The sequence below is a fragment of the Macrobrachium nipponense genome, chromosome 1 (assembly GCF_015104395.2).
Source record: "Macrobrachium nipponense isolate FS-2020 chromosome 1, ASM1510439v2, whole genome shotgun sequence".
In the NCBI taxonomy this organism is placed as follows: Eukaryota; Metazoa; Arthropoda; class Malacostraca; order Decapoda; family Palaemonidae; genus Macrobrachium; species Macrobrachium nipponense.
In genome coordinates this window covers 149,781,160-149,801,829 of record NC_087200.1, presented here as the reverse complement: position 1 = coordinate 149,801,829, position 20,670 = coordinate 149,781,160, and the positions used below count along the sequence as shown (strand labels likewise).

Here is a 20,670-nt window from a genome sequence, read left to right as displayed (position 1 = left end):
TTTTGTGGCATTAATTACTTTCAAGACTGGCCAAGCAACTCACCAGATCTAAATCTTATTGAGAACTTATGGGAATTATGAAATTGTAGTCACGGAACTGTGACATCTCCATTCCTAAACTCGAAGTTGTGCTTCGGGACAATCTTGACCACAACTACTGAAGAACCTGGCCCTTTCACTTCCACATCGTCTACAAACCGTCATCAAGGCCAATGGAGGCTCAAAATATTAAATTAGGGTATATGAAATTCTTATAATTTTTTTTTATATATATATTTTGTATTCATCTTTCAGCTCAAATGCAAGTATATTGCATGGAAAAATACTCAATCTGCCAAGCTGTAGTATTAGAGCTTGTGATATTTTATCCAAGTAGTAATCTCATTTTAGTAGTGTGTAGATGCCTTGGTAAGTTAGTATAAGTATACAAGGAAAAGTTTAGTAAAACAAAAAGTTTTGCTCATGTGGATAATTGCTTTGCAAAAATGAAAAATTATCAAAACAAATGAAACTTAGAATAAGAGTAACCTTCATAATTATGTAATATTGGTCAACAAAGGAAAAAGGAAACTTTATTTCTGTATATTCATTTGATTTTTTTGAAAATTCTCCGCTTGTGATCGAACATCTTTGCCCATTCATATAATGGTTCATCTTTGTCCCTGCTTTTCATTTATGTTTTGTCTTTTGTTAAAAAATGGTTAGGTATCATTTTATATAGTAGGAGGACTAACCCCCTCAAAAAAAACTTTTGATTCACTACCTGCTTGAAAGTGTAGGTATGTATTCATTCATTATTAACTTGAATTACACTATTGTGTACATTGTGTTTGATGAAAAATTGTAGGAGTAGGGAAGCAAACCAGAATAATAAAAAATATGCTTATAAAAATATTCAAGGATAGGGCTAGTTTAGCAAAGAAGATGATGAGAGCAATAGCGTCATGTATAGTATGTCAACAGGTGGGGGAAAGTTCAAAGGAGGGCTGTCAGTGACCCCTATAACCCCAAGTTTGTGCAGCATACAGTAAAACACCCCCAGTAACTGTTGTCCTTTAAGCTCTTCACTGAGCTCTCCTTTGCCACCTTACAAAACATAACTAAAATGGTCCATTCATTTGGCAGTTAGCAGATATAATAAATTATAATTGTATCTGAAAGGGTTTGTGACATCACAGATATTTATTTCAATGTTGTAACAGCTGAAAATAAATATATAAAATTTATATGGATGTTGAAAATTTAATAAATTATAGTACTTTGAGCCATTCTTATGATGGCCTTTCTCAAAGCTTCATAATCAAAAGTAAAATAAGGAGTACCAGTAGTATTGCTCTAAGTTTGATGCTATTAACTGTTTCTTGCAGGTCGGATGATTACAGCAGCTTATGTTCCAGTTATGAGCTACCACTCCTTGTTTCCAGAGGCCATGACCAGCACACAGCTCATATTTCCCCGATGATTTTGTGATATAAGTAATCATCTATGTTATTTGTTGTTCATGATGAGTGCTAATATTTGGCTTGCTTCCTAGAGAGGTTCATGCCCCTTCACTCCACTTGAAAAAAAAAAAAAAAAAAAGTCCCCTCCTGTATACTGTGATGGCAATCATCATGAACCAAAAACTGCTCTCTTGTTCCCTCAAGAGTTATAGATGTTTTGTTGGTGTACCGCATGGTAGCTCATATGCAATGCCTCATTTTATATGAAAACATATGATACTGTACCTGTTAAATGCAGTATGTGAAATGTGTTTGAAGTGCTGGCTAGATTTTTTACAGTTTAAACCAATGCAGTGCTCTTTTATATGAATTACATAACCCTCTCTAATGAACATGTTCGGTGGATGTTTTGAAAGGTTCATGCAAAGGGCGGTACACCCACACAATTTATATTCTCATGTTTAGACTTTCAGTGTTAAGGGCTGAAGACTATTACTCAAGAGCATGAACTCTTTGAGTGTATTTTTGTATATTTGGTATAATGGTCAACCAATTGGATAAATTATTCATTTTGTACAGGTTTTGTACATTTCGGTGAATTGTTAATTATGGTTATTTATTGTTCTATGAAGAGGGAGTTAGTTTTTTTGTAATACTTGTTCACAGGATCTGGTACATGTGAGATGTAATTTAAAGTTACAGCAGTTTACATTATAAAAGATTTTGCTTATTGAGTTGGGGCACTCTTACGCAATGTGAAATAAAATTCACTTCATTTTTTATATAGATATATATATAAATGCATTATTATATGATGCAGTGGTACAAATCTTGAACTTTCTTACAAAAGATAAGGAGCTCTCTCAGTACTAAATGGTAAAATGTAATGCTGGTTGTTAATGTAAGTTTTTTGGGGATGGGTTTGAATTTAATGGAGTGGCTACATGTGATTGAGGGACAGGAAATGATTTTTGAATTATTGGTAAATATCAAGGTATAAAAAGTCATTAACAGTGCAAACCAATTGGCATTTAAGATTTAGGTTTGCATTCTCTATTCCTCAAATATCAGATTTTTCCAGAAGTCATTTTGTGAAGTGTGCCAGAACTTTACAATATCAGATATTAAATTGCTCTACCATCTTTAAGAGAGAGAGAGAGATATTCCAGTGTACGTTTTATACGTGCATATACAGTGCGTCCCTTAGTTATGGTGGCACCGACTTGGTGTTCCGATCTTATGGCACTTTTTCAAACACATTCATCAAGAATAGGTATCTAGTTACAGCGCTGTTAAAGGCGTATACTGCGCTCGCAACAAGAATAGGTATTTAGATGGTGCCTATTAGTTGATATGCACCGACTTATGGTGAGCCACTGGAACAGAATCCCCTCCATAAGTTGGGACTGCATGTATATATATCTCTTACTGGTCAAATGGCATCTCAACTTCATTTCTTCACATTCTTTGGATACCTTTGTTACTACAAAACCTAAGGTCCAAATGAAGAAATTCTGACATCTGTAGCAGGCCAACGTTTCATTTGTCTCTTAGGCTTTGTAGATACAAGTGTATCCAAACAGTGTAAAGAAATTGGAACGTTAAGAGGTCATTGTGGTTACTACAACTGTATGGATTGAGATGGAAATTTTAAGAATGGTGTCACTAAGTGATCTCTGTACAACCTCAGAACCTTGGAATATTTTGTAGATAATAAATTTGTGTTTAGTCGTCATAATGATGCTTAGTCATTTAGAAACATAATTCCAACTATTTTTTCAAGGAAAATGTACTGTGGTAGAGGTCTGAATAATTTGTAACCAGGTGCTGTAACACGAAAGAGGTCGCATCAAATGAAGTCAGTTGTTAGCAGTATAGATCAGGAGAGTGCTTAGTGAGAAATTTGTTTGGGTCAATTATTTTCTTTGAAAATTTTCTGAATAGTTGGTGCGCATTCCTTTTCGTGAACAGGCATATGAGTGTGATGAAACTGTTGTAAATATTGTATAGATGAATAGGTGTCAATCTTAGTATTGGGTTGACATTATTGTGCTTATATAAAATAAAGATGAAGATTTAAGCAATAGTTTTATTTAATTCTCTTGTAATTATTGGAAAGTCATTTTTCAGTCCTTATAGCGGTTATAATTGGTATTTGTGATCAGAATCAATGTTTTTAAACAACCTTTCTTTTATTGTCTCTTACTGTGGTTCTCAAATAATTAGTGTGTACTTAGCTTGCATAGGGTAAGGGCCCCAATGAGAAGCTTTCTGTTTTAAACAACTTTGACATTAAGAATCCTAGCAGTGTGTCTGAAAATAATACACAGAACATTCTATTTATGCTATGAAAATTATATAGCCATACCTTTCTTTCTTTTTTTGTTGAACATAAACACACCATTTTGCAATTTTTGTAGTTATAACTATACTAAGGATTTTTTCTTTTCCCAATAGACACTTACGTATGGTAATTTCTTTATATTTTTTGTTTATTTCAGGGAGATGATAGGTGGTTAGAAATGTTGTCCAGAGAAAATTAAGACAAGTGAGTGATTAGGCTGGCAGTAATTGAGGGGAGATTAAGTACATCTTTGGGCCAACAAAATTTGGGCGGCCTAGTGGAGATAAATTGTCAAACACGTAGTAGAATAGGGCTAATAAAAACCAACCAAAAGGAAGAAATTTTACCCATTTGAACTAGAGCTCAGAAAATCCTTTCCTAGGAGAGCAATAAACCCTTTAGCGAATGCACAGTACTCTCGGACCAGTGCAGACGTGCTATGCACTGGGCCACATGCTCCTGTCTCCATGTGGTCCCACCATGTAAATGAGAGTTTCATATTTTCTTGACAGATTATGAATTTGGGTTATAACAATTCGTTTGCATATACAACAAAAGGTAAATTTAAATCTCTTAGCTTTTTCTTTGGTCAAAATAACTGTGATTCAACTTTTGAATTTAAATGAAAAGTAAGATTATAAAATAAATTTCATCACAATAATCTTGTTCTTTATTGTCACTGTCATCAACAGTCCAGGAACAGGATTCGTAGGTGATGACACACCACTACGACAGTCTCCATGCAACGGAAAAACACCATACAAACAAACTACGACAGTGTGGGATTTTTCATACCACTATATTAAAGTTTAAATTCTCGTTTTCACGAGGAAATAATTATATAAAGCAAATTATGTAGTAACTTGCCAGCAGTCAATCACCATCATGGCAATGTTCAAAGTTGGTGCTGTACGTACACAAAGCGGAGCAAAAGTAGAAGACTGTCATTGGCTAACAGCTCTCCATGGTAACCAGCCAGCCAATCAGTTTTGTGATGTGCAGTATTGTTCGAGAATGAAAGTTTTGCTCGTGAAGCTGACAATGACTTGGAGCGTATCTTTTAAATACATTTTATTTAGTCATTTACACACTGCCGTGGTTGGTATGGTGTTGGCGTGTCACCTCGGTGGCCGTGAGTTCGATTCCCGATGCTGAATAACCACTGGTTCCATGCAACGTAAAAGCACCATACAAACAAAAGCAATACCCTGCACTGCACAAAGAGTTCACGTTTATAAAAGTAAATTTTTTTATAGGCCCAGAGAAGTACCTGCTCAGGGTCTATACAGTTAATTTTGTGAATATAATGTTTCTAAATATAAATTCTTTTGTCATAGATGGTTAAAATCAAATATATATATATCTATATATATCATATCTATACATATATATATATATATATATATATATATATATAATATATAGTATATATATATAGATATATATATATATATATATATATATCTTTCAGTCAAGTGATGTACAGAAATATGAATAAATCAAGACATAGAACTTGAAAAAATTTGGAAAACCAAAAGAGCTTCAGCGATGACAAAAAAATCCGGGCGAAAAGCTTCTCCATTTGGCCCCTTACCTTAGTTGGAGTTTACTGTGCTGAAATAAATCTTCTAATTTTCTTTTTTCTTTTTTAGAAGGTCCTGCAATTAACTTGAGATCACTATGCATGCCTTCATGTTCCCCATCTGCAAAATGCACACATTCTTCAAACTGAGAACATGGTTGGAGGGTGAATGTTGTTAATCACTTTTCAGCCAGGTGAGTTAAGTACAATTATGTAAAGTTGAATGGTTCATACTGAATTACCCAGGACAACCTTTTATGTAATTGTCCTAATTCTGACTTCAAGATAACTCTGTAGTGTCTTCTACCACTGTAGGCCATAAATATGACAAACCAGTTACCAAAGGAGAATCAGAAATCGTTTGTATATCAGTAACCTTGCCATATTCAAACATTGCTACCTGCCTCGAACTTACAATAGCGCATCAGCATGTTTTCAACATTGCTACCTGGCCTTTTAAAGTAACCTTAAAGAAGAAATTAAAGGGGTCATATTTTATAGCGATTATGTAAAGAATTATGACAAGCTACATATAAAAAAAAACTATCAACCAAACTGTAAATTTATTAAATTTTAATGTGTAATTGAACTTGAAAACTAACATTGCATACAGAAAACCAAAGTGTAGTATGTAGGTCAACCAAAAGGTGAGACATGAAACTGCTGTGGCCACCCTGAACCCTCACATCAGCATTGAGCTTTTTTTATTCTAAGAGAAAACTGGATTAGGACGCTTTTAGGTGACAAAAGTAAGTACTCAATGCACTGGACAAAGAAAAATGAGAAAAGAAACAAATAAAGTTGGGTACTCATCTACATATCAGACAGTGATGAGAGCAAGTAGCACGTTGAAGGTTCACTCCATATACGAAAGATTAATATTTATATATCACCGAAGTGACATATAGGACAGTTTCTTTGTATAGTCAACATCATGATTGATCTGTCAGCTCCCCAGGTTGTATGTAACAGCTTTCTTGTTCGGGTTTATTGCATAACCAGACCACCTTTAGCTTATTCCATGTTAGGGATATTGTCTACAAGTCCTTGTATGAACACCTTCCCCTTGTTACCAGTGGCGAATGTTCAACAAGTTATGTAGCTAGAGTTCCAATCAGGTACTTTTCTCATCCTAAGGCTTGAGCTTGGTGTGTTGTTTTTAGAAGTGTGAATGTGGCCCATTCCTTTCCTATTCCTCTTCTCAAGCAGTTTCCAGGCCGAAGTACACATTGGAATCAAATGAGATACAGGTAAGTACACAATTTGCATCTTTTTAAGAAGTTTAGAATGTCACCCTCTGTCCTTCCTCTTTCAACAAGGGGAATGGAGGCCGTGGAAGAGATTTTTTTCTGAACAGTTACTTGGTAATAGCCAGAAGAAAGCTGTCCACTTGACTTGACAACTACTATGGAAGATGACCTGGTTCGCCAAAGTATTGCTCCATTACTCCAATTCATCCTCATTCAGGGCTCTCAGGGTCTGACGCTACTGTTCTGATTAACTTTTTCACCAGACAGGTATGAGATTACAGGAGTCTGAGCATCCCTTGGTTGTCTGCACGACTGGAAGCATGACATTTTTAGGTGGAACCAACTCTAGATTCTAGCAAGGAGTACCCTCCACCTAAGGGGTGTTTCCATTTATGAAAGGCAATGGTTATGTCCAGCAAGAACAAAAATAAAATTTGTTTTTAAGGGAATACGAACTAGTGTTTCCGTACGCGGAATACTCGGCACAAAAGCGTGTTATGGTTGCCTGCTGATTTAAATAAAAAACCAACGCCTAATGGGTAGATCTATGAATCTGAACTGGGCTAGCTCATCCATTTTGTACTCGGCCATCTTTACGTGCAGTTGTTGCCGACCTGTGTCTTGCAGTGGAGATTTGCTTGTTTGTTTTGTGCATACCCTTTCTTGCTTTCACCACAGCTTTTGGCCTCATAGGACTGTTTTCTCCTTCAGTAGCCATGTGCTTTAGTGCTGTGCTGTGTAGAATTTTTTCTAGTGCAAAGGAAATGGATATGACCCCTACATTCACTGTTCCTTACTCCCTTATGTGTTTCTTATATCATTGTATGGGCAATGGCAACCCCTGCAGTAGATTTGTCCCTGATAGCAGTAGATCCTCACTTTGTGTGTATCATGTTGGAAAGATAGTACATGAGAGGAGCCACGTGTAAGGAACTTAGATGGGTTTTTCCCCAGTGGTCTCATATGAGAAAAGGCATTGGAAACCCTGCTTGTCTGTTACCACCTTCTCGTAAGCCTCCCCAGCAGCTTCATAAGTCCCCATCCAGCGCCTCATCAAAGGAAGGGCCTAAAGCAGAGGATGTATCCTGAGGAAGATAATAGATTTCTGGGTTAAAGACAGTGCACCCCTTCAATAAGCAGCTAGAGGCAATCTTTAGAAGGGCCCAATCTTCTTCTGCCATGTGAAGACCAAGGAAGACAAAGGCCCATCCTTCTGTAAGTCTACTGTTAAGACGTCTCCTGGTGCTCCACTTTCCTGACACAGATGATGTTGAAAAGCTTGGTTAGCTTTTCTTAGGTTGTGAGTGAGGTTTGAATGATCATCTCTGATTTGTATGAGAGGAAATGCAAACATCTTAAGTGATCAGGGAATGTCAGGTTGTGTGGGTAGTTTTATGTCTGTTGCTGCTTCACTTTCCTGACATGAATGGCATTGAAGAGGCTTGGTTAGCTTTTCTTTTCTTAGGTTGCGATTGTTGTTTGAATGACCATCTATGATTTGCATGAGAGGAAATACAATCATCTTAGGTTATCAGGCCATGACGGGTTGTGTGGTTGCTTTGTCACCCATGAACAGTGATCCTCCTGCTGGTTATTCATTTTGCATTTTTGGGAGAGTATGGTTTGCTTTTTAAAATCTCCATGCAGCTGTACAAGCTTGCTGTAAACGTTTTTTAACGATATTGCCGAATACGCTATTTCCTATATAACATTTGTTATATCTTACCCTTCTAGGTATCCTCTTAAAGAAAACTGTGCAACCTTAAAGATCCTTCTACATCTTCAGGCAGGAACCTGAATACTTTGAATGCAAAAAGATTCAGGAGCATATAAGGTTACAAGCAAAGATTTTGGACAAGTATAGTCGTCATTCATATTTTGTATCATGTTAAATGTTTTCATTTGCCATTTGCTTTATTAAATTCTGAACTTAGCAAAAATGTCTGGGTTTTGTTGAACATGTCTTGTGTTAAAAAGCAACCATGTAATTGGCAACATGTTACAAAATTAAATTTATTCCATAAAAGAATAAGAAATATTGGCAGGTGTGCCAATATTTAGTGTGGTTCTGCATAACTGGGATTTTGGATTTGGGTTACAAAAGCAAAAATTAACAGCAATATTCACTGTAAATTGTTATTTTAATGGGGAAGTTCAGTCCAGTTTTTCGTGCACATATTCTGAAGTGAATACTGTCTCACTATGAGATAATTCTGTTGTTTTTAGCTCTTAATGATTTTCATGATTCAGGATATCTATTGTATATCTGTTCTACCTTTCTGGATTCCATACAGTACACAGCAAACTCTGCAGTGCTGTGTCCATAGAGTTTCTTAAAGGGCTTCTCTCTGCATTATCTCATCGTTGGATGCAGTGTGTTTTCACCATGCCCGTAGGTAAAACAATATAGATAATCCTTGACAGGGTCTACAAAGACGATTCCACCCCAACATTGAATGTCCCAGAGGTATCATTAAGGCACCTGCTCGAGATCCTGCCCTAAGAATACCCCATTCATTGATCAATGAGGGCAAATGTGGACACAGATCAATGGAGTAGCCATGGGTTCTCCTCTTTTATATAGGGGTTTTTGAGCAGAATGTTTTCAGTAGGATACCCAGACCAGCTGCATGTCTGTCAATATCGCCAACAGTATTGAAATAGAGACACTCAGTTGTACCTTTGAGGAGGAATCAGTTCTCACTTCATGTGTGACGGAAGTGTGGATGGCACCATTCTCTTTTTGGACATCCATGTCACCAGCACTCATCAAGGCTTCACACAGGTCCATATTAAACCCACCAACATGGGGCTCTGCCTTAGTGGCAATAGTGAATGCCTACATTCGTCGTGCCCTCTCACGCAGTTTTTCTTGGAATATCACTTCTAAAGAGCTTGAACACATTGCCAAAACAATGATGGGTAATGGATATCCATACCGTCGGGTTGTCAGGTTGATGAGAAATGACATCGACATGTGGTACTGTCAAGAGAACCATGCTCCTGTAAGAGTGAGAAGACCATGAGACTGTTCTACAGGGGGCTACATGAACAAGTACAAGACGAAGCAGCCTTGAACATTATTGGTGCCCATGTAAAACCCACCAATGCAGACAAAAATTTTGACCTTATTTGTTCTGTTAAATGGAAACAATGATGGTATTCATCACCAGCCTTACTGGGAGATGATGGAACTCTTAAACCTCTCCAAGTTTGGGTGGCAAATCCAACTGCCAACTAGAACCAACCTAAAACGAGTAATCAATGAGGGTAACAACTGATCAGTGAAATATGTACGTTTCTACGTTTTATAACTACTGTAAACCATTCAGACTTGATAAATGTATACACTCCTAATGAAACAATCTAGTAAACATTGAAATTCTTTATTATAATGCCTATCCATGTCAAATTGCATACCAGTTTTTAATTAAGTTACATATGTATGTGTAATATCATTGTTGTTTGCCATTCTTGAATATAATGTCTATTCATATTAATTTGTATATAATTTCTCATTTAAATTACTATGTATGCGCAGTAGGGTCTCGGTTTACGTCTGAGATCAGTTCCTACGGCAAGTGTAAACCAATTTTGACCATAAGTCAGAATTTAAGCAGGCATAATGACACGAATCAGTAAAATAAAAAATAAATAAAAGAGAAAACAATTCCTGAGCATATATATAGTACAGTGCAAGAGTAAATGCTATGCTTACATTTACTGTACTCCTGTGATGGCTTGCATACTGGGCATTGCAAAGGGGTGTGAGACAGGCTTGACTAGGCTACTGGGTGGAGGAAGGTGCTATCTAATCTACAAACACCTGTTCAGCACAATAACCCTCCCCTCCCTGATTACCTCAGCTAACACACTAGGAAATTCACAATTGATTTCCTAGGAGCAAATCCTTTCACATGTTCAAGTATGTGTTTTTTTATTATTGATGATCATTGACATAGTTGTTTGTCAACCCCTTGTTAGACAGTGTTTTGCCCATTTTGGATTGAAGCGCCTCCGCCTCAGTGTCGTGATCAGTATGGTCTTGGCCTGCCACCTCAGTGGCAACGAGTTTGATTCTCGGGCATTCCAATGAGAGTAAAATGGCCTTTGCTGATGTACAGTCCTGTTCAAGTGCAGGATTGTCATCAGTTTATCATTTTCATTTCATTTCTCATTTTTCCTTCTAGCTATACTTTTATTTCAGCGCTGTATGATCTTATAGGTCCCAGCGCTTGGGCTATGCCCTAAATTCCATAATCCATCCATCCATTCCAATGAAGTGTGAGAGGTGTATTTCTGATGATAGAAGTTTACTCTCGACATGGTTTGGAAGCCATGTAAAGCCAAACAAATATTTTCGGATTATTTTATTATGTCAACTTTCACTTCCATGGAGATGGCTTATCTTTTCTTCATAGCACTGTCACCAGAAGAGTCTGCCTTATGCTTGGGAGCCATAATGCAATAAAAAATAAAAAAAAAAGTCCCCAAAAAAGCAACATGAATGAGAGAGAGCGAATGAAACACAACTCAAGATGGCATATAGCGAGCGAGTGACCAACACTGGCTTTCCCGCATTCCACCACGAGACATACTCATCCATTCCGTGCACAAACTAGTTCTTGGTGAAGGTTGAATTTATGTCCAAATGACAGAACAAGAATTTTTAAATAAATTTGTTGGAGACTGTCGGGAATTTCGAACTGATCATTCGAAATCCCCGCCATTTAACTTCACAAGTATTGCGTTAAATTGGGGCAAGACTGAGGGATCTCGCGGGCAATTCATTGAGCAGAAAGCTGTCCAATACGCAACAGTTAAGACGTAATTCTTAATTGCCTGGTGGGGAAGGAGCGCGTCTTATAGTAATGAAGACACTATGAATTTTCATTAATGAATATGATTTGCTATTCCCTAGTACGAGCTAAATTGTCTATGTAGAGATTTGGAGCCAAGGACTCCGTAGCCATTCAAGAATTTGCAGATTACGGCCTTCAGCCAGAACTTTGAGTCAATTCATTGATCCCAGATGATAACTTAACTGTCATTCTTCCCATTCACAAGTAAAGTAGATTCATTGATCTCCATAATGCCTAAAGAAGCGATGATTCCCGCCTGAATTACAAGGATTCAGTAGTTTACGCAGGAAAACGTAAGTTTCCTTTGAAGTAGGGCGAAGCTCAAGCGACGCCTCATTCCTGCCCTAGTCCTGAACGTCGTAAGTACCGTGATATTTTAGTGTGTTTCTCGATTCTCCGGCTCCCAGCCATCGCCATGTCAGGTCGAATTCCATCGTAACTGTAAGTTATCTTTATCCATGTATAGATGTGTCATCCCTGTGATGAGGGACTTGATTTGCGCAGCAAACGAAAGCTGCAAGTGTAAGAATGTCATTTATTTGTGATTTAGAGTAAATGGGTCTCGATTTATTGTGTTTTTTTGTTCAGTCGTGGACTTAGTGCTTTTCAAGCACATGATATCAAAGACCCTAAGGGCCACCACGTAACAAAGCCATGAGAGCTTTCAGGTTCCTTGAATTGAATTAATGAGAGTAGTAAGAAACTGCGTGTGCAGTGGAATTTTGCTAGTAACGTCAATTTAAGAGTTGGTTCTTAATGCACATTGGCTTAGCCGCCCATGATGCTCTTTCATTCATGTTCTGTGTATTGTTAATGTGTTTAAATGTGAATTTTTGTAAGTTTTTGTAAAACTGTATTTTGTTGACCAAATTTTATTGAATCCCACCCAGATAGTTTTTGAGTGCGCCTCCTCAAGGCCTTGACATCGGCCCATAACATCAGGGCACGAATCGGAACAAAAATAATAAAAGTCGGAGAAAATCCCAACAGAGACGACGTAGGTCGTGTGCAGTGTAAACCAAGACCCTGCTATACACTTTTGTATGCAGCCATTCCTCACAACTCATTACCTAATCAATACAAACAGCAAGCCATTGGGACACATTTTGGAGTTGAATGATGCATGGAGTAGCATCATGGCATATAAAATTTATTTTTTCTTAACTAAAATTTGTGTTAAATTTTCATTTTTGAAATTAATCTCATCACTATTATGATAGCTGTATTCTTGCGGCAGGCAGGAGGACGATAGAGTAAAAAGTAAACAAAAAATAATATGAGCATTTAGTTTGAACCGTCTTTCACCCACCCCTTTTGGTTGATTTGAGCATCTATTCGTAGTTTTCCATTCAGTTTTTTCTCTGGCATTTTCTTGTGAGGACACATTGGAGTGTGATTATGTGGTTTCTATAATTAAAACTTTATTTGAATTTGTTTTTTTTTTTTTTTTTTTTTTATATTTGTCATTATATAGGGTATCTTCCATTTTCAGTCTAAGTTAAGGATGTATTGGTTGGTTAGATGAAATAATATAGAAGGACTCTCTGCTTACGATGGGGGTTCCGTTCTTGAGACATGTAAGCCGAAAGTCGTCAAAAATCTTAAGAAAACCTTACTTTTAATGGTTTGGGTGTATTAAGAACCATGTAAACTGCATTTTTATTGCATTTTTCATAAAAAAAACTTCAAATATTAATTTGCATTTTTGGAGTCATATTTCTTCAGTCAAATTGGCGTCGTAAGTGCCATAACCCTGGAACATGTGTCCTAAACCTGGAAATCATTTCTGTTTAATATAATTGAAAAGCATTGTAACCTCGGAATGACGTAAGCCACTGACTGCCTGTACATCTATTTAGTCAACAGCCATTTTTTGCAGCCCCAGGAAACCTGACTTACTCTTGTCGAAGAATGGTATGTCTTGTCTGTTCAAGGCTCTGGTCAGAGAAGCGCACACAAATCTAGACACTAATCTTTTACCAACAGCTTAAAGTAAGATTCCACGACGTGTGAGCGAAAGCGACCACTTTCTTTCTCTGGAGTAAGTTGTCATTGTGGTGCAGTGGAGGTATAGCTTCGTATTTGCCCTTTACTATCTGCAAGATGTGGAAATCCAACATGAATTGTCCAGAGCTCTTTTGCCCCCTTTATGGCAGGGGAACTCATATCCTGAACAATTAGGGTAAATGTACTCTAACCTTTTCCATTTAGTTAGGAAATTGTCGAATGTTGGGAAGTATGAAGGTACCTATGTTGTATTAGGTGAGAGCCTTCATTCTTTTACTCTCGTTGCATCAGAGGGCATCCCTAGTAAAGAACCTCCAGTGATGTTCAGAGGTCTTGCTACCCAATGAATTAAGTCTCACTTGGCGACAGTACCAGCAGATGGATGCTACTCGTTAGGTAAGTAGCCTCTTATTCTTGGTGGAATTTTATGGTGTTCTTGGGGTTTATTAAATTTGTCCTTGCGCCTTTCCTACCTTTTTTCAAAGTGGAAATCAGCTGTCATTATAGAGAAGTAAGATAAATTTCAAAAATTGTTTTGAAGTTCATTTTTTATTTACGTCTCTTATGTATCACCTGTCCCCTTCCCTACTTATGTGGACAGAAGAAAAAACTGAATGGAAAACTATAGGTGCTCAAATCACTTTTCACTCTATCATCCTCTAACCTGATACAGAAATACAGCTATCATAATAGAGGTAAATATTTTAAAAATTAATTTTACTAAAAAAATTTAAATTTTAGATTGTTGTTGTCAATCAGATTTTATATATCCTTGTCTATATATTAAAGAAGACTTCCTTTGGGTTTAATGGTTGAAAGAACTGTTGGTAAAAATGAATGAAGCAACAAAGTAGAAGTTTTTGTTAGTCTTTTTTAAGCTTTAGCCTTGGAAGATTAAAAGGTTGAAATAATAGGAGCATTTCCAGAGTGATGTAGATGTGAAAGTATTGGCGATACATATGTATGTATGTAATATGTATATATATATATATATATATATATATATATATATATATATATATATATATATATATATTTCAACCCCTGTAATTTGCCAGGGTTAGGGACCACAACCACCCGCAAATACCAAAAATCCACGATACATTGTTACAGTAACCCCATCTTGTAATGGGAAAAATATTCCTTTACTTATTAGTGATTTATTTAGGAATTTATTCATCATCCTCCTCTAATATCTTTGCACAACTGTCGTAAGAGTGATTGGAACTGTAAAATGTTTTCATTTTTGTTGTGAACGTCGAGTGTGTGGCAGTGTAGCCAGTCCCTTGTTTTGTTTTTCTCTCACTTTGAGTATGGGAACGCTGCCCTGAATCTTTCGTCTGGAATTTGGTAACATGAAAAGAACCATGTAAGAATCACGAATGCTCTCGTGAGTAAAGGACGCAACTGGTCCAGCCTTCAATTTGGCTATTTTACCAAACTGTTAATACAAATGATTATCTATCCCTTGCAAGGGATTTAGTCCAGGAGTTCTGAAGACTAGGTTAATTAATCAAGTCCAGGAGACTAGGCCTGGGAGAAATTTGGCATGATGTAATGAGTAATAAAGAAACAAGCTGAATACCAGGAATTTTCTTCAATACCCCTAAAATGGAAATCAGCACTTCAATTGCCTCCCGGTGGGAAGACATCACCTGGCCTCATCAGTAGTAAGAACCATACACACAAGGAATAGCAGGTAGGACAGGCCTACCCTATTTTCCAGGCAGTGTAAACGTTAGTCTTCATACCCACCGTGTCTCCAGGCAAGAAGACTGACAAAAATGTATATGTATACAAATAGTATTCTTATTCTCATATCTTAATGTCATGGTGAGGGAAAATCCTCCCGCGACATTTGGTGGCAGCTGTGTTGGATCTCTAGTCCAGTTCCTATTGATCCAGACCCACTGTGCCTATATATTATGTAGGTCACTTACAATGTTTTGTCGTATTGTATGCATTTCTTTATACAATATTGTTGATTTTGTCTGATTAAGGTCATGACTTATTTACATGCATATTCATTATTTCTGTAGGGAGATGTATGGCATTGTCTCTTAATGTAGTTTACATTTTTGTTATTTGATTATATATGTAAGTGTTTGAAATATTGTAACAATGGCGACTGGTACTGATGAATCATATATTGATCTAATTCAGTTAGAACAAGAAACACAACAAACATTACAGACAGTTAAGAGCTTCACTCAATCCTACCAGGACGTTTGGTCTCAAGTGGGAGATTTAGCAAATCAAATCAAGGACTCGGACCAGAAGTTGGTTGACATACAGGGTACCGTACAACACTTAACACCCAAACATAATGACACTCAACCACCCATAATGTCCACACCACATATGTCTCACATTCCAAGTAATCCATTCTCATGTGACAACCTCAGTACCATAACAGGAACCCCACAATACATACCCCCAATACCACCTCGTACAAATACTAAGTACCCACCAGGAAACACAACTACTATCACAAGTACAGTGCCCTTAATACCCATAAATGTCTCATCAACACCACCAACCCTGCAGTGGTAGTACAACCTCCTAAGCAACCATCCACACCTATACCTAATCCATCATCAGGTAACTCTTGTCAAAACCCTCATACCAGTCAGTCAAACCCATTCATTTTGCAGCAAGGTCAACAGACTGTAATAACCAATCCTTTCCTTGGACCACAGCCTACTTATCCCTTTAATAATACCAATCCATTCTTTTATTCAATAAACACTCCAGTAGCAATTCCTCAGAGTGTAACAGTGTTAAAGCCAAAAGATGTAGCCCTTCTCAAACTTTCTGAAGTCAAGGGAATTCTTGCTGACAACAGACTTAATACTTTTTTTAGACAAGTAGAGTCATGCACTAGCTCAGATGACAGGAGAATAGAAGTGGCAATGGCCCGGCTGAACCGGGTATAGCTACATTCTTAACAGCAGCGTTAGTAAAACAGAGTAATAATCTACCTTGAGATGAGATTAAGAAACTTATGAAGAAGCAGTTTATTGGCTCAGCCACTCTGTTACAGGCATGGCAAGAGATAACTACCATGACTTACTATTTTGATGAACCTCCTAGTTCCTTTATTAATAAATTACAGTGTAAAATCTCAGCTTTAACGTTGAAATTCCCCAATGATCCAATTCCAACATCAAATAAATTCCTTAAGACAAAGGTTTATAAGGGATTAAATTCACAGGCCCAAGCCAAACTAGTTGATTTCTTAGCAGACCATATTCCGTTGGAAAATTTCATGACATGGGCCGAAGAAGAATATTATAGAGCTCAAGGAATGAATAGTAGTGATGGGAATAGAGTCTTGCCAATTTCAGGCATGGGGAATCCTCAGTCATCAACACCAGTAACAGGTGTTCAACAAGGGAAAATACAAAGAAGTGAGCTAGATAATTTAAGAAAGAAACTTGAAGAGTTAAATAGAAAACTGGAGGAAGTAAACATGAAGAAACAAAAGAGTAATAGTAAATATTGTGCCTTTTGCAGAGTGACTGACCAAATCTGTCTGATTGTTCTCTTGATCCTCCAAAGGGAGTTTGTTTTGATTGTTTCCAACAAAATAGTAGGAGAGGTCATGTAGGATTGTTTCCAGACAAGTAGGTATAAAATGACTAGGGAGTCCGGCACGAGCTCCTAGTATCAGTCTGGTGGTTAATGATAACATGATTGAAGCCTTAGTTGATACCGGTAGCTGTGCCAGTATAGTTAAGAAATCCTTTGTGGAAAGCTTAGGTTTGAAGCCTGCTAAGATGAGAAATTTACCAAGGTTAACGGGAGTCACCCAGGCAGTGTACCAGTACTAGGATCTGTTTATTTGAATGTTCATAGTGGCACTAGAGTTGTTACTCGCTTATTTTTTATTGTGCCAGACAACTTGTTAGATACAGAAATTCTATTGGGCGCGGATTTGCTTGGGGTTGCTCGTCTAACATGGGATCGTATAAAGGGTATAGTAATATCAGATAATATTACATATCATGTGCGGCTTCTTAAACTGAGACCTTCCACAAGGAGAATTAGGAATCTCAAAACTATCCAGCCATTAAGTCTTGGAGTAGATGAGATAAGATTAAAGAAAAAAATTATCCTGCCTCCCTCTTCTGCAGGTATTTATGCTGTGTCTGTAAATGAATTAAAAGATACAATACTCGAATATACCTCAGACTTAAAAGCCTATGGTGCTACAAAGGCTTTGTGCCTTAAAGTCACTGATAATCAGGAAGTACATATACCTCTCATAAATAGTACAAAGGGTGTAGTCAAGTTGAAAATAGGAACACTGATAGGTACTTACTATAAGATTGATGAAAGAGGCATCATTTCAGTAGCTCCCACATGTCGAAAGATTGAAATTAGGAATGAGCTGATCCCTGAAAGCATGCGGATTGTACCAGAACAAGGATGCACTAGAGAGAAAAAGCTAGAAAATTTGATTGCACAGCAAGATTGATCACATTTAGATGATGAACTGCAGGCCCAATTAAAGAATCTAGTCATGGAAAATCAAGTTTTCATAGTGGAGAGTAATGAAATAGGAAAATTCAAGGGAGTTCAGGGACATATTAATGTTAGTGATTCCGAACCAGTTAGGTCACCCATGTATAGATACCCTGAGAAAGCCAAGCAGCTAATTGCAAATATGTTGGAGGATATGGAAGCTAAAGATATAATTGAACCATCCACAGCTGCATGGTTAAGTCCTATAGTCTTGGTAAGGAAACCAGACAATTCTCAAAGGATGTGCTTGGACTATCGAAAAGTCAATACCCACCTTCAAACTGACATCCATCCTTTGCCTAGGTTAGAAGAGTTAGTTGAGTCAGCATCAGGGAATCAATTTTATGCTTCATTGGACATGAAAGATGCTTATTATCAAGTAGAATTAGATGAAGATAGTAGAGATCTGACAACGTTTAGTGATGGAGTCTCCTTATATAGGTTTAAGAGGTTACCGTTTGGTTTGAGTTGCAGCCCAGCTATATTTTCAAGGGTAATAGGTAATATCTTGGCTCCATTACTAAAAATGGGATACCTAAAGAATTATTTAGATGATATTGTAATATGGGCACCCAGCTTGGAAGAATTAATTGAGAGATTAGAAGAGCTGTTCAAATTATTTAGTGAAAAGGGTGTGAAATTAAACATCAAGAAGTGTCAGTTTGCACAAAATAGATCAAATTTCTTGGCCATATAATATCCAAAGAAGGATGCAAGCCTTGTCCTGACAACATAAGTGCCATCAGAGATATGAAAGCTCCTACTGATGTCAAAGAAACTAGAAGATTTTTAGGAATGTGCGGATTTTATCGCAAGCACGTACAAAATTTTGCTAAAATTGCTGTCTCCGTAACCAATCTTTTAAGAATGAAAGAGCCATTTGCATGGACACCAGAGTGTCAGTCTAGTTTTGAGCAGTTGAAACAGCTCCTTATGACAGCTCCTTTGCTCATAAAAGCAGACATGACAAGACCTTTTCAGTTATTCACAGATGCTAGTCTGAATCATGTAGGTGCAGTGCTGATGCAGGAGAGTGATGGCCTTTTGAAACCTGTTGGATACTTTTCAAAGAAATTGAAACCTGTAGAACAGAGATATTCTACTACTGATAGGGAAGCCTTGGCTATTGTGTTAGTGTGTAGGCGGTTCCATCATTTTCTTTGGGGTACCATGTTTACAATCCATACAGACCATCAACCTCTTGTGTCAGTATTCAAAAGAAAGACAAAGTCACTTAGGATGAATAGATGGATTATTGAAATGCAAGATTATCACTTCAAAGTTGTGTATAGGCCAGGAAAGCACAGTGAGGTAGCTGATCAGTTAAGTAGGCCAGTTAGGGCAATCTTTCATAATAATCAAGACAATTATCTTGGGTTGAGTAAGGAAGAATACAAGGCTAAGCAGGTAGGTGAAACAAGATGGGCTAAGTTCATTGCATACTTAGGAGGAAAATTGCCAAGGAAGAAGTTTCCCAGAGCATTCATCCATCAGTTTATGCTGTATGAAGGCTTGTTATATCTGAGTGCTGACAAGCATGACAATAGTATTCATTTAAGACTTGTGGTACCGCAGGAGCTTAGGAAAGCTGCTTTGAAGTTTGGTCATGAGTCTGTTGTTAGTCATTTAGGGAGAAGGAAAACTATTGATGCTCTGGAGACTTACTTCTATTGGCCTTCACTTAGATCTGATGTGGTTAAGTTTGTTAAAGAATGCATTACATGTCAGGTCCATAAAGACAGTCCATCCTTACAGCAGAAATTCCAAGAACTCCCACCAGTACATAAACCCTTGGAGCGTATCAGTATTGATTTGACAGATGTGATGTCTGGTGCAAATGGGTACCGTTATGTGCTTACAGTGATTGATCATTATTCACGCTTTGTGAAGTTTTACCCACTGAGGGATAAGACTACAGAAGTGGTCAGTAAGAATTTTCAGAAATATTTAAATGATTTTGGAATTCCAGGGTGTGTAATTCTTGAAAATGATACTGAATTCACATCACAACACAACAGTTTAGAGAACTTTGCCAAAAGCACAACATAAACACTGGTTTCATCACACCATACCATCCTGAAGGTAACAGCATATCAGAAAGAATGCATAGGACTATGAAGACCCTATTGAATGTCATGTGTCAGTGTCATCCTTATCAGTGGCCAACCTATTTAGGCGAAACCCAACGAGTCCTTAATTGTGCTGTCCATGCAACAACAGGTGAACAACCACATTATGTCTTCTTTAGCAGGAGACTTGCTAGAGTCTAGACAAATAATAACTACATTACCGTCAATTAATGATGACATGAGTGATTCTGATATTGCCAAAGTTCATGAGATAATCCAAGAGACCCACTTAGAGAGGTCAAAAACATTTTTAAGTATAGCTAACCGAAAGCGAGTGAATACGAGTGTTGAAAAGAATTCACTAGTCTGGGTCAGAAATGAGACTCAAATACCTGGTACTAGTCGAAAGTTAAATGTTAAGTGGCTAGGACCCTATAGAGTGGTAGAAGTTGTGCGAGATGGATCCACTTATGTGTTGAAAAATTTGTTTGATGATACAATCGTAGAACGAGCTGCTAATAAACTAAAGCCACTCCACGGTGATGAAGAATGGTTAGTTACCATGAAAGAGCACTCTGAAAATGTGC

The 20,670-nt window shown here is 37.3% G+C and overlaps 1 protein-coding gene across 3 annotated transcripts in view; it reads left to right on the top strand.

The window, feature by feature from the left end:
- The window catches only part of LOC135219753 (RNA-binding protein 39-like), a 46,463-nt gene extending 42,941 nt beyond the window's left edge, over positions 1-3,522 (top strand). For all 3 annotated transcript variants that reach the window (XM_064256798.1, XM_064256799.1, XM_064256800.1), the window contains one exon: positions 1,368-3,522. In XM_064256798.1, the coding sequence (XP_064112868.1) occupies positions 1,368-1,462 (95 nt within the window). In that variant the 3' untranslated portion in view covers positions 1,463-3,522. The remainder of the gene's footprint in view (positions 1-1,367) is intronic.
- Positions 3,523-20,670: the final 17,148 nt, after the last annotated feature.